We start from the raw sequence: 13760 nt of genomic DNA on the forward strand, positions 1-13760 counted from the left end.
TTGAGTTTGCACAATCCCGCTGGAACAGGCTCAGCCCCTGCGGCACCAGGGCTTCAGCTTCCCCAAAAGGGACCGCTCCCCGGGGTGCTGAGCGGGGTCTGTCTGCCCGGGCCATGCGGCACACGGGAGACCCTCTGCCTGTCCCACCGAGGCGCTCCACGGGCTGCCCCACTCTCTCCCCAACCTGTTGGGAGATGAAGGGTATCTCTTTGTCCAAAATTTCTGCTGCTCGGGCAATGCGAGTAACAGATCAGCAGCAGACCGAGGAGCACCCCTTGCCTTTTTCCTAGGCCTCCTGGGCACACAGTGGGGGATTGCTCCTAGCAAAACCTGTGGGACCGCAGGGCTGACACGCTGTCGTGGGAAGGGGCTTTCCATGCCCGCGCGCCCAGGGCAGGCTGCCTTGCAGGAGCGCTCCCGGGACAGAACAGGGTGGCAGAGAGCGCCGGGTCCTGCTCTGCTATGGCTAGAGGGTGCTGATGGGCCTCGTAGGGGTTCGTCCAGGAGCTAGGAGTAGTTTGGGTTTAGAAACACTGCATTCAGGGCAATCCCTTGGTGTGTCCCCTCCAGATCAATGACGTGGATGAGTATTTGCCTTTGATGGGACTCCTGAAGGCAGATGTTAGGTGGCTGGTTGTTACAGCTTTTGCGTAACACCACCATTGCTGAATTAAACATGTAGCATAGGTGGCCCGGAGCGAGGAAGGGCTGGCACCGACACCCAGGTCAGGTAACGGGCTTGTGGGGGACCTGCAGGTCCTGGCTCTGGGGTGGAACTGGCCTGCCAGGACCTGGGGGCCTGCACAGCTGATGGAGGTTTCAAAGAGGTTTCTTTTTCATTAAAAGAAAACAACCAAATGAACACCAACAGCAAAAGACAACGCAAACTACTGGTAAAGAATAGGGAAGGGAAATGGCATGGGAAGGTTCTGGCTGCTCTCGGAAAGCTTTTTGGATGTGTCCCAGCACAACACTGCCTCTCAGAAAGAGCCGCTCCACAGCCGATGAGCAGATCGGCTGGTCTCTGTGGACTCCAACGGCCAACTTCAGCAGTCATTTCTGTTTGAGTGGCCAGGCTGTCGCGTGGAGGCTCTCCAGAGGGCAAGGGGGAGCCGAGCAGCGGGTCTTTCAAATATATGGCGAACATAAGTGCAAATGCTGACATTTTATGGTTTTGCAGGAGACTCAGACCCACTGCATCATTACTTCTGAGGCGCCAGAGCCCTGCGGCTCCTGTCTGCCAGTGCCTTTCTGCGTACGGCCGTGCGTTATGTGCTCCAGACGTGGGATAAGGAGGAGGGACCACAGCCAGGTCTTGGTTTCTCAGACAGGTAAGTCAGAGAAGTGGGGAAGAGGAGCAAACAAGCTGGTTAGTCCCTTTCCTGTGAAACAGTGTGGAGCTGGAGCCAGCTGCCGCCTTCTTGTTGCATCTGTTCTGGTGCCCACCGCTGGCTGCGTTTGCGCTCAGTGCCCCTCAGAAGAGGGTGTGAGGGTCCCTCGAGTCAGCAGCTGGAGGCGATTCGGTTGTACAGCCACAGCTGATACCTGCCTGGTGCCTCCCTGAATGCTGTTACGCAGCCGGAGCCACGCACCGCTGTCCCAGCCTGCGGGAGGAAGCTTGGCTGAGTTACTGGGTGAGAGGACGTAAAGGTGTGCAGGAACGTCAACCAAGGGAACCTCAAACCAGCTTTGTCTTTTGGGCGATGAGCCCAAGGAGAGAGGCAGAGGGTATCAGGAAGGGAGGCTGGCAGCGTCCGAGCTGCAGACAGGGAGGGGGAGCACTGTAACGCCTGATGAGAAATTAGGGTGATGTTTTGTGTCGAGCTAGAGGTGCCAGGTTGCTACTAGGTGGTCCGTTCCCCCGAGCCTGGGAACCAGCAAGTCCCTGCCTCTATCGGCCTTTCCTGAACAGGGTGTCATCACTGGCACAGAGCAGTGGGGACGCTCGTGAGGTGAGGCCTCCCCTGCAGGAGCACTTCGCAGGGCAGGACTGGAGGGCTCGGGCCTCTCCTGCTGTTCAGACCGTGCTGGAGACTGGTCTGAACTGGTCAGTCGTGGGTAGAAATGGGCCACTGTCCCTGGAATTTTTTGTCAAGGAGCCCCAGTGAAGGGAAAATTGGGTTCAACAGTCCCACGCTGTGCCTTGCGCTGAGTGGAGCCGTTCGTGTCCCTGTTGGCTGAATCACCGCCCTGCGTGACATGTCGCTTTGCAGTCCTAGTGCTCCCCGCCCTTAGAAAGAGCCTGGCAGAAGTTAATGTAAAAAAGAGCAAAACAGCTATTCAGAAATAGCTTGGAAACACTGTGTTGAGCCCCTGGGTGGCTGTGCTTGGTGCTGTGCTTTTATGCAGAGCTTTTTAGGGTTGCTCTGGAGGCAGTTCCAGAACACGGCTTTCTTCATCATCCCTCAGTCCCTGGGGACTGATCCGTGTGCTGCCGAACACGAACAGAGAGGGGAAAAAATGCTGGCGGGACTGCAGAGGTTGCAAAACGCAGTGGCTGTTGCATGAGCCGTCCGTGCTGCGCCATGCCGGACGTGCGGCCTGGAGGGGGTGGCTCTGGGCAGAGCGTGGAGCCCGCGCTGTTTGCAAAATCAATCGGAATTAGTTAGGAAGGCTAAACAGGGCGGGGGGGGGAGCAGCTGGTAAAGTGCAGAGCCTGGGAAAAGAGGAGTCAGACACTTTCCTGCTAGTTCGTCACTTGTTGTCCCGAAGCAAGAGTTCGTGAATAAAAAAGCAGTCTAACTGCTTTCCCAAAATGTGGCAGCCCCTTTGCCCTGCCCCGAGGGTGAGCCGCTCTCCTTCCTTCCTCCTCCTTCCTTCCACCCCTCCCCACACCAGTCTCCCGGGACGTTTTCAGGCCAGCTGCAAATAGCTTGGTTGCACCCAAACTTCAAGATCTGAAGACCAGGAAAAATGTAGGATGGAGTAAAACTAACAAACGCTACGCAACACCTCCCCGCACACAGAGTCGTCTCGGGGAATTGCTGCTCAGGCTCAATGGCTGCAGAAGTGAGGACTTGCTGAAGTGGATGAGCACAGCAGGTACCTGCAGGTTGTCTGACCTTGCTTTGACCCCCTGTGGTTGCAAATACCCCCTCCCTATGCCAGGTTTTCTCTCTCTAAAGATTTGAGAGATACCGATGATGTTTGCCGCGATGGTGAACTCTGACAGCTGGTTTCTGAACCTCGTCTTGACCTCAGGATAGGCAGCGCATTCATTTCTGCCTCTGTAATGCTTAAATATAGAGCAGCCCTCGGGCCGTGATGAGTCACTGGCTCCTAATGACACCATCAGGCTGCTGGCAGCCTGCTCCTGTCAAAGGGGAGGCAGAGCTGACTACGCAGGGCAGTCACCCGTCCCGCAGCGGCGCAGCTGGACGCCTGTGCCCGCGTCCCCCCATGCCAGCGGTGGCGAACCCCGTCCCCGATGAAGCTGGAAACCCTCGCGGCTTCGCGTTACCGGCCGTGCCAAAGCAAACGCTGACCCTTGCGTCCTGGGCTCGGCTCCTGGGAGGGAAGGGCAGGGGCTGGTCCAGCTCCTTCTGGGCATTTCTTTGTCAGAGCACTTCTCATAGGCAGAGACGCGCGGTCACGGGCTTTGCCAGGATCCTTCCCTTTGTGTTCTGCTGGGGAGACGGGGCAGGACTGAGGGACTGCGCTCTTTTTCCATCAGTTTTGGCCGGCTCAATGAGCTGCTGGTCGATGGTTTAAGCACGGCCTGAGCAGGGGGAATAGGCAGCTTGCGGTTAAGGTGAGTGGGTAATCCGTGGTTGGTTCGAAGCCTGGTTTGGGAGCCGGATGAGTCACTGATTATCGGAACGAGCAATGTAGCTCGATGATGAAATGCCCAAGTCCCTCGCAGAGTCAGGTCAGAGTCCAGCAGCTGGAGGAGGGTGGGCGGGTGTTAAAGACCCTCTCCCTCCGGGGGCTGCGCTCAAGTTCCTGGTCTGGTCTGGTCTCTCCAGGAGTCCCTGGATGGATCCCTTCAGGCTGGTGCTGCCTTCCCCCACCCGTAGGTGCTGGCACTGTCACGCCCTTTCCTTTCTCTTCCTCTCGTCCCGCCCTGTGGCGATTCACAGGCCTTTGTCCCTGTCCCTGTCCCTACCCCACCTTCTTCAGCTGCTGCCGCTGCCGTTCTTACCCAGGCGGGGCTCCTCCTGTGGTCGTGATCCCCCGCGCAAAAGCAGCGGTCGGGGTGGCGCGGGGCTGAACCACGATCCTTTCCTTCCTCCACGGGAGGGGGCAAAGGCCACCTAGGCCCCCCCGATCCTGGGCAGGGGCCCCAGGCCACTCTCTTGCCTCCGAAAGGAAGGCTGTGAGCTGCATCTCGCCCCACGAGGCCCCCGCACCGCTGGCTCTGCCATAGCAGCGTGGTGGCCAGGCTGTGACAGCACGAGGCAAGCAAGCGGTGTCCCCAGGCCGAGCGGCTGGGAGGCGGCCCACAAACACCCCAAAAAGCTGGAGGGGTTGGAGTAAGCCCTGTCCTCTGAAAGGCCAGCGGCATCCGGCTGCTCGCGTTCTCCTGGCGTCGGCCCGCCTTGCTGAGGGGCACGGCAGCAGTTCACAGCACGCACGGAGTAGCCGGGGATGGAATCAATTCCCGTTTCCAAAACAAAACAACGCTGTGCGCTTTAGACTGATTTCCTATCCCGTGGCTGCCAAATCTGTGAGCGCATTCGCTGTGTCTGCGGGCTGCATGGGGAAGGGAGGGCAGCTCCCGAGTGCTCTGTCAGCAGTGCAAGGCCCCACTCCACAGGCGAAAGGCTCCAGGCTTCTGACCAGCCCTTGCTGTGCTTTTTTGCAGGTTCCTGATGACCACACATGGAGTACGAGCTCCGCTGTTTTGAACGAGTGGAGCCCAGGACCAGCCGTAGCGTACCAGTCTCCATTACGGAGGAGGTCAGCCTGCCCTCCCTACAGGTAAGTGCTCTGTCCCCGCTGTGCTGCAGGACAGTCTGATCGTTCTTCCCCTCCCGAGAACTATTCCCAATAGCTGGATGTTCAACCTCTTGGCGTCAGGAATCGGAAGTATTTGTCATCCCTGGAAAAGGGTCTCTCAGCAGCTGACCCTTTGCTGTGCCTGTTTGGAGCTCCAAGCCAGCGGCTTGTGCGGTTCCCACATCACTATTAAATCCCACACCAGCCGCTGCCATAAATCAGGGCGCTAAGGAGACAAAGGGGCTGAGCCACGCTCCTCCCCGCGCGCAGTTCAGCTCCTTTTCGTAAATTTTTGTGCGCAACGTGCGTTCAGCCCGGCGTTATCCGCCCTCCCCTTTCGCAGTCCATTAGCGCTGTGTTTCCAACCCTGCCACAAAGTTTGGGTCTGAGAACGTGTTTAATCGTAATTTGTGGTATGAGCATCTTCTGTACCTGCCCGCCTAGGTCATGAAGTGAAACAAATGAGCTGTTTCCAAGAAACGCATACGGTGATTAAAAACAAAAAAAAAATCTGTGTGATCAGATTTACAACAGCCATATACGAGGAGAGTTTGACGTGGAGGATTTTTCACTGCTACTGGCAGTGGCTTTTATTTTAAGCCCATTTTTTTTACATTAAAAATTTTATTACAAAAAATTTAACAGTAAGGCAGTTTCTCAATTGTCAGTCACTGTGAGCCAAACAGTTTTCAGTCACCTTTAATACAAAACTAGATTCACGCAGGAGCCGCGCTCTTGATCCAAAAGCCCTCTGAGAAGGGAGGGGGTAAGGCAGACAGCAGCAGCACCTGTGTGATCCCCCGCGCAGTCAGCGTTGGGTGCGTGAACGCTACTGCAGTGGAGAAAGAGGAAATACGGATTGTCTGCAGTTTAAAAAAAAAAAAAAAAGCAGCTTACCCTTTCTCTTCTAATAATCTGGAACGTTTCGGTCTGATGTGCCTCAGCAGACTTGAGTTTTAGTTTTGAGGGAGTTTTTTTTTTTAAAACCAAGTGAAATTTTCCACTGTCAAAAAACAAAGTATTTTTCTACCCCAAAGAATGGCAAGTCATTGAGCAGTTCACTGCTTTAAAAAGTCATGCACTAAACCATTTTTACTCCCCAAGCAAACCATGCCTCTTAGAGACGGGTCTTAAAATGCTGTTTCACACTGGAAGTACTGGATGGGAGCTGAGGTGAGCGAGGTAACTCTTCAGCAAAAACTTCCCCAGACATCCCGCACCTTCCCTCAAGCTCGGCATTCATCTTTGGGTGCTGGCTGAGCAGAGGTGGGGGGGGAAACACCCCCACCGTTCCTTAATAAATACAACCAGCCTGGGATTTCTCATTGCTGCAACCCTTCCGTTCTTCATGCAGCACGTAAGAGACCAGAGTGTTTTCTTCCACTACGGCAGTACCTAAAGCAGTCGCTGACACTTCTTATTTAGTATTTCTCTTTTACCTTATGTAAATTCTACAATTTGTAGCTTTTAATTATTTTACTGTTTCAAGTAACACCCCTCCTCCCTTTAGGAAAAAAAAAGAGCTTTTCTGCAATAGCAAACCCAGGCGCTGTTTTCTAAACGTGTTCATAGTGGTGATGCATCGATTTCTTTTTGTGCTTGTTAACCATGCAGGGTTGGCTTTTCCAAAAGCATTTACAGCTGCCTCAGAGCTACTGAGAGAAAATTGGTGCCCCAAAGCAAGACTCCTAGCGCCACACTGCTCCTTGTATGCTTTTAGTTGCAGGAAAGCGGCAGGACTTGCAGTTACCTTTTTGGGGAGCTTAAGAAAGTAAAAAAGACAGGAAAGAGAAAACCATGGACAGGAACGGAGATGAACATCTGACGCTGTGTAAAAGGGAGAAAACGCAGGTAAGTAGAAATGTTATGGGTTTTTTTAACGATTCCAATTTAGTGATCAAAAATATGCTCTGATAACCCATTTCTTGGGTGAATTTATATCAATCAGATACTGCTCTAGTGTGCCAGCTGTTCTGAATAAATGAGCAGTACAGACATGAGGTGGAACTATTTCTGGTTTTTCTTTTTTATTTGTTTTCTTAAGTGCTGGATGGACTTTGTTTCACATCTGCCAAAAGCGCAGGCAAAACGCAAGAAGGTGCCGGGCTAAGGATGAACAGTTACGTAGGTCCCGTTGCTAACGGGCTCAGTAGAAATTTAACAACGCATTTTCCAGCAAAGGTTTTAAAGTGTCTTCTGGAAGTGTGCAGTTTCTTGAACTATAGTACCTTAAGCTGCATTCTCAGTACGCCCGAGGTATTTCTAACATGTTAACAGTTGGTTTCATCTACATTTTGGCTCAATTTTCACCTTTTTCTTTTTTTTTTTTTGAGGCAGAAAACCCAATCAACTAAAATTGGAATTTTTTCCTTGGTAAAGACTTCAGGCTTGACCCCTAAATCAGTAAAACCATCATCATCCAGAAAATCAGACTGGTTTTAGGTAGAGCCTGGTGCAGCTCGCTTTGATTCTTGTCCTCCTGCTAGTGGAATATTTAGACGCTATGCTAAAAATCCTGTTGTTGAAGAGAAGCGGCTTAGGAAAGCGAACCTCCCTGCAGCCTCTCCCCGCCCCGCTCGGCTCTTCCTGTGCCGGGGGGCCGCGGGGAGGGCAGTTACTCCTCCCGCAGGGATCTGACGAGCGGAACAGAAGTTCAACAGCTACAGCAGCCACAGTCTCATCTCCCTCAGAGGTTTCAACTGCATCTCAGCGTAAGGATGACTCGTCACAAACTAAGGTCCCCGAACGTCACCGTGAGTGAGTTCTTCCAGTGCGGGCACCGCTGACTTTGGGGACGCTTTTTCTGTGTGGGTGGCATGAATCAGAACGGCTCCAGCCCTGGGCTCGTGGGAAGAGCAGCAGTGAAGCGAGCAGCACCGGAGCCTCTGGAGGAGGCCCCTTCCCAGCGCTTCCTCGCTCACAGCTACAGACAGGGGAGGCGGCGCGAGGCGCGGCGCTGCAGCGGAGGCGGCCTCCGCAAGGTGAGCGACACCAAACCATCCAGAGCCGGCGCCTTTTCTGGCATCCTGCGCAAAGTCGCCCCGTGACTAAAGGCGTGTCACTGCCGCGGCCTGCATTCGGCATCCGCAGCGGAAAAAACATTTGCAGAATAAAAAGCATCTAAGAAAGATTTAGGATGATAAATAGGCCATCTGTTTCTCACAAAACCTTGAGAACTGGGAGGATGAGGGTGGAGAGCATTCTGTGAGGACCACGTATTACCTCATCACCTGAAGTCTCAGAACCAATTTGAAATTCCAGTGTCCTAAGGCACAATTACTTTGATTACTGAGGACGGTAACGTTCCCATCCCCACTGCCCAAGGAACAGATGTAGGAGTTGACATACTAAGACAGAACAAAAGCAGCATTTGTTCATGTGGACAACCGTTAACAGAAGAAAATGGAGGGAAGACGGGCTGTAATTGTTGTCGGGCCGCTCTGAGGCGGGCATGTGTTTGACACGACACTGCTGAAGCATCTCACCTATGCACATGTAACCGCTGGCTCACATTTTCGAGGTTAAGAGCCAGATTCCCCACGGAGGCTGAGACGGAAGACAGTTTAAAAATGGGGGCTTTTGTGGAAGTGGAAAACCAGGCTAAAACTCGCATCGATAACCTGTTCCCCAGAGAAACACAAACCGTGCCCACAGTTCTCAACAGTAGTGGTCAGCCCTCTAGAAAAGCAAGGAGTCGAATGTCTGGAAATTGAGGAATACGAACGGGTTTAATTCAGCCTTCCTTAGAAGGGAGCCCTCCCATTCCATCATCCCGCCCTCAGCAGACTGACAGTTGCGAGTAAGCGAGCAGTCGCTGGCTCTCCGTGCTGATCAGAGGGGCGATGGTGAAGGGAACACCACACACACCGCCGCCGTTCGTTGTGGCCCTGCTCTGTATTTTGTCCTTTTTTGTTTTCTTGTAACACTCACAGACCTTAATATATTCTGTTCATAAAACCTTAAGGGGGTATTTTAAGGGAACTAAAAGCACGTTTGTTTTGTCCACAGATGAAACACCGGTGTAGTTGAAGACTGAACCTGTAGTGGAGTGTTAGTCAATTGTAAACTGTAGGAGATGTGTGCATTTTACACAAACTGAATACAGAGGAGACAAAGGACGAGCCTGCATCATTCCAACTCTGATAAAGTGCACGGCCTTCGGAATTCCTGTCCCCGCTCGTGGAGCCATTTATTGGATACTGCAAAGACATAAAGGTATTTGATCACTGCACCTGGTTAGCTCATGCTTCTATTTAAGCTAAATACATGCTGTTGGCCAGCTTTCAGTCCAGCACAGGATTATCTTAATTTTCTAAAGTATTTTAATACACACACAAATGTGAAGTTGGTCTAATAAATCCTAGACGGAAAAAACCTTCCAGTAGCTGCAAAACTACAAGAGGCTACTAAAGCAGATATAGTATTACATGTATTTTATATATATAATAAAATACGCTACTATATATAATACGTATAACTTCATATATATGGAGAGAGATAGGAAGAGAGATAGCTATAGATTTCTTTTTATAAAGGACCTCATTTCTGGCTGCTTTTTATTCCACCAGAGGAAAAAGAAAACCAAGACAACGCACCGACAAAGCCCCAGACCCCAGGTGGGTCACAGGCTGGAGAACAACGTGAGGGGTACTCACCCCATTTGTTTCCAACTAGTACCGGGCAGGCCGCGTGCCGCGTGCTGTAATCTCCTTCTCCGCTTGGGAAGAGGTTGTACCAGAACACAGCTGTTCCCTGGAAATTGCAGTGGAAACCCTCAGCGTTTTGCTCTGTGCAATACACGGTTTCACACCACTTAACGATCAGGCAAAGGTATGTGGTGTTTGTATTTCAGATGTTCCTTTTAAACTGAAGGCTCTTTTCCATATTCTAACGTTTGCTTTCCCAAGGAATGCGTCTCCTTTGACTTATTCTGTATCTGTATGTGTACATACTTGGCTGTTAATTTTTTTTTTAAAAACTCCAAGCCAGTTTCATTCAACTCTGACCAGTTTTAGAAAGCGAGATCATTTACTAAAAATGAGCAGCGGGCCAGCAAAGACAGACCTTATTCTTGACCCTTCCCAAGGAAAAAACATAACAGGAACACACAGTTTCAGGGAGAATTCCCTACGGACCCCTCAAGACTAAACCTACTTACAGATCTGAGTATTTTCAAAATGTGTTTTGAAGTGTCGTAATGTTTTGCAAAGTCTACACACTAGAAGCGGTTAAGTCCAAAACGCAACTATGCGTTACCACGCAGAACGTCAGAGGCCCTTGGAATCACCAGTGCTACTCCAGTCACTTCACTTAATTGTAAGTATCTCTGCGCTCCCATGAACAGTGCTCTAATCTTCGTTATATCAACTCATTTTAAAGCTTCTTTTTAAACGTTTTAGCCATCGGTTGTATTTTTGAGTAGGTGGGGAGAGGAGGGGTTACCCTGGATAAAGAACCCTGCTTACCTTTTTAGGCCAAACGCTAGCTCCTACTTCAGGAAAGACAGTAGCTCCCCCTGCTGACACATCGCTCATCTGAAAAGGTGGGGAAAGGCACAGGTAAGTTGCAAGCCGACACATTCCCAAGCGTCCCGTTTTAGTAAAACAGAATTCGGTTATTGAACAACTTAATCACGCAGCCTTTGCTCGCTCGTTGGGAGGCAGAAATTAACAGCCTTAAGAAAGGCTGAAACCCACCCACTTTGTTCAAAGCGCAACAGCCAGCCCCATCCCCGAATGTTTTGGCAACCAGCACGCTATAAATACTGATGCGGATATAAAAATGAATAGACAGTCAAATAATTTACGCTGATGTGCAACAACTTCGAGGCAAAAAACCTCCTTAAGAACACACGGAAGAAGCATTGCTTACGGGTAAGAAGATACCCCGTATGTATTACTGCTAAGTTAGTGGCTGCCTTCATTTGCAAGTCACTTCAGTTAAGAAAATGTAATGAAATCATTCAATGGCATAGAATATGCAGTGATGGATATTTTTGGCACTAGCACATGGCAGAAATATATCACTTACGTAAAACAACCAAGTAGCAATTCTGTTGCCTGTTCCCAATTCCTTAAAAGCATCTGGCTCATCTTTCTGTGAATAAAAGCAAGCAGATTTAATAAGCATTTCATTTTGATTACTGAGAGGAGCCAATGACATACAGCTGCAGAGCCAGCAGCAGACAAACTCATGGAGAAAAATTAATTCAATCCCTCTATTTGGAAGGAGGGGAGAAGGCAATTTAAGTCTATCTTTTAATTTAAATAAACCAGGCATTTTAAAATTCTGTAGGACAGGAAGGGCATAAGCCCAAATTGCTAATGGGTAGGAAGAACAACAACTGTACTGTCTGAAAATGAGTACATAAATCCTCTTCACAGCCACAAACTTAATTATTTAATTACACTCACTTATCCCCTCTTGTCCTTGGCCAAGACGAGCAACAGCGAGGGCAGCTCTTCAGTCCCAGGCTCACTGGGAATCACGCTACAGCAGAGCCCTGCCGCAGGGGTGGCTCTGAGCCTGCCCCGAGGGCAGCTGCCGGCCCTGCTCCCTCGGGGGGGTTCTGCCTGCGGGGCCCTCAGCCCCTTTCCCGCTCCGGCCTTTCCGACCTCGCGCCGGAGCCGCAGGCGCTGGCTGCTGCGCCAGGCAGGCTGCCGCTCGCGCTAGCTGGCCTTCCGCGTTCTGCGCTCCTCCCCAGCACGCGAGCGTTTTAGCACGCCGTTAAAAATCCAACGAGTGAATCATCCCAGCCGCGGGGCGTCTGTGGCAGCCGTTCCTGCAGCTTTCGACAGGAGTAAGGAACGCCCCTGCCTCAACACACGCGGACGCGTGTGGCTGCGACACCGCCAGCCCAGCGCTGTGGTCAAAGGGGAGGCCTCCTCCCTGCCGCGCTCCAGCACGCGCGCACCTTATGTTGCTCTTTCATTACAGCTGGGACAAGCGAGCTTCTGACGGGCTAACAGACCTGGGCAACTAAGAGGTTTTTATCATCTGACTTACAAGAAGAAAACAACATTTTGATGGGTTATGAGACTATTGTCACACCTCGCAGCCCACCCCCCTGTGACCACTATTTGTGTGCACTAAAATTTTTGTCAATCATTACTCCAGAAATTAACCCATGCATTTCCAAACAAAACCTGTTAATCGTTTGCAATGCTTTTGAGCATGTGCTTACAGAGCAGAGATTCTGATTAATAGTTGGTGGCTTGGATTCACAGCGTAAGGTTAATCTGAAAGTGTTACAATCACACGTAAGTACGCCCCATAAATAACCAACTGAATTCAGTGGCATTATTTCCAGCAGTTTGCAATTTAAGCTGGAATAGAAACAGGCTGGAAATTTAAATCAAGTAAAACAAAAATAAGGATGGTGAGATGAGAAGGCTTCGGTAGGCTTTTTCCAGTTCGGGATTGTGCTAGCAATCAGCACATAAACTACAGTCACAAAGTACTTGCTTATAATTTCAAAATTTGTTCAACAGCATGCAAGACGCCTGCGTCTCAGCTCTGGGGAAAGGAGTTCTCTCTCCGCATCGCAGGCCTACACGGTAAGCTGCAACTCAAGTTTTCCTACGCTGCCTACAAAGCCTTCCTCATAGAAGTAGGGCATTAAGCTCTCGCCCGTGCAGCCACATCTGCCTTACTCAGCAATGCTCTGCACTGCGGACACAGCTATGGCAGCTTCGGTGTGCGGATGCACGTTAGCCGATGCCACCGTCATCTGCCGCGCGTGTCAGGAGCACAGGATAGATACACACCGAGTTTCTGTACAGTTTAGCTGGATAACCTTCAGTGATTTTAAACAAAATGGCTTTACATGGCCAGTACCCTGGCCAGCTAGAATATTTCTAACTGTTTCTGCAGCTTTGGAATAAAGCTAATGCCCTTTGCGCTGTTAGGAACTGTCAGTTAGCTCCTTAGAACAATTCTTTTTTAATTATATTTTTGAAGAAAAGCCTTGTTGCTCTGTAATGCCCCAAACGTTTATCAGTTCAGCTGGTGGTTTAGAGGGCTTTCTCCACTACCACAGATTAGAAAAGTTGAAGAGCTACAAAATTTAATACACATTAAAGAATGAAAACTGTGCCACAGCCAAGAGGCCCAGGCTTCACCAGGTGACTATCTCTCCTCCAGCTCTTTACTTGCCCGTGCAAAGTCAAAGTGGGGTTCATACTGTCCTCCCACTCCGTAATTTGCCACCTGAAAAAGAGAAACACAGTGCTTGTGAAGAAGAAAGAGGTGGAGATAGAAAACAGGACTTACCCTTCCAAAATCAAAATGAGGCTCATACTGGCCTCCTACTCCGTAGTTGGCTACCTACGGTGAAAGGAGAAGCACAGAATCTAGTAAAGCAGTATTTGATCCAGACAAGAAAGGGCAAGAATAGGACTGTCATCTACAACCGTTCGATAGATGAAGTTTAAAAATCAAGCCCTAGGAAATGACAAGTCTCTGCCAGCTAAACCGTACTCAATACAGCAAAGTCCTTCTGGGTTTAGTCACAGGTAGCTCTGACTTCACCCAGACCCCTCATCAGTGTCGAGCCAGAACCTGACTCTGAGCTTCAGGGTCTCAGCCCTTCAGTTTGCCTTTGCAGTTCTCAACTGGACACCAGCTCCCAGCAAAGCTGCAGCTGAACCTCCCCTTCCCCAGGGACAGCTTCCGTTGGAAGCTCTTCTGTCCACCCCCAGCTGAATGGTGAAGACATTTTCCCATTTCTGAGTGCCTGCCACTGTCTGATCTAATGACTGTCAGGTCATAGAACCTGACCGTGAAACTCCTGAAGACCTGGACAGCCCCCAGCTCCAAGGAGC

The 13760-nt window shown here is 50.7% G+C and overlaps 1 protein-coding gene across 8 annotated transcripts in view; it reads right to left on the bottom strand.

Annotated features, from left to right (window-relative positions):
* Positions 1 to 8637: 8637 nt before the first annotated feature.
* P4HA1 (prolyl 4-hydroxylase subunit alpha 1) overlaps positions 8638 to 13760 on the bottom strand; it is a 37713-nt gene continuing 32590 nt past the window's right edge. For 3 of the 8 annotated variants that reach the window (XM_082309369.1, XM_082309367.1, XM_082309368.1), the window contains exons 11-15: positions 13093 to 13263; positions 10969 to 11034; positions 10404 to 10472; positions 9594 to 9690; positions 8638 to 9137 (exon numbers count right to left, since the gene is read on the bottom strand). In XM_082309369.1, coding sequence (XP_082165495.1) covers positions 9067 to 9137; positions 9594 to 9690; positions 10404 to 10472; positions 10969 to 11034; positions 13093 to 13263 — 474 coding nt within the window. In that variant the 3' untranslated portion in view covers positions 8638 to 9066. Of the gene's footprint in view, positions 9138 to 9593; positions 9691 to 10403; positions 10473 to 10963; positions 11035 to 11351; positions 13264 to 13760 lie in introns of those variants that run through there. The other 5 variants (XM_082309371.1, XM_082309373.1, XM_082309370.1 and 2 more) reach the window with 3 other exon arrangements.

This window comes from Platalea leucorodia (genome assembly GCF_965183815.1).
Source record: "Platalea leucorodia genome assembly, chromosome: 4".
Lineage (NCBI taxonomy): Eukaryota > Metazoa > Chordata > Aves > Pelecaniformes > Threskiornithidae > Platalea > Platalea leucorodia.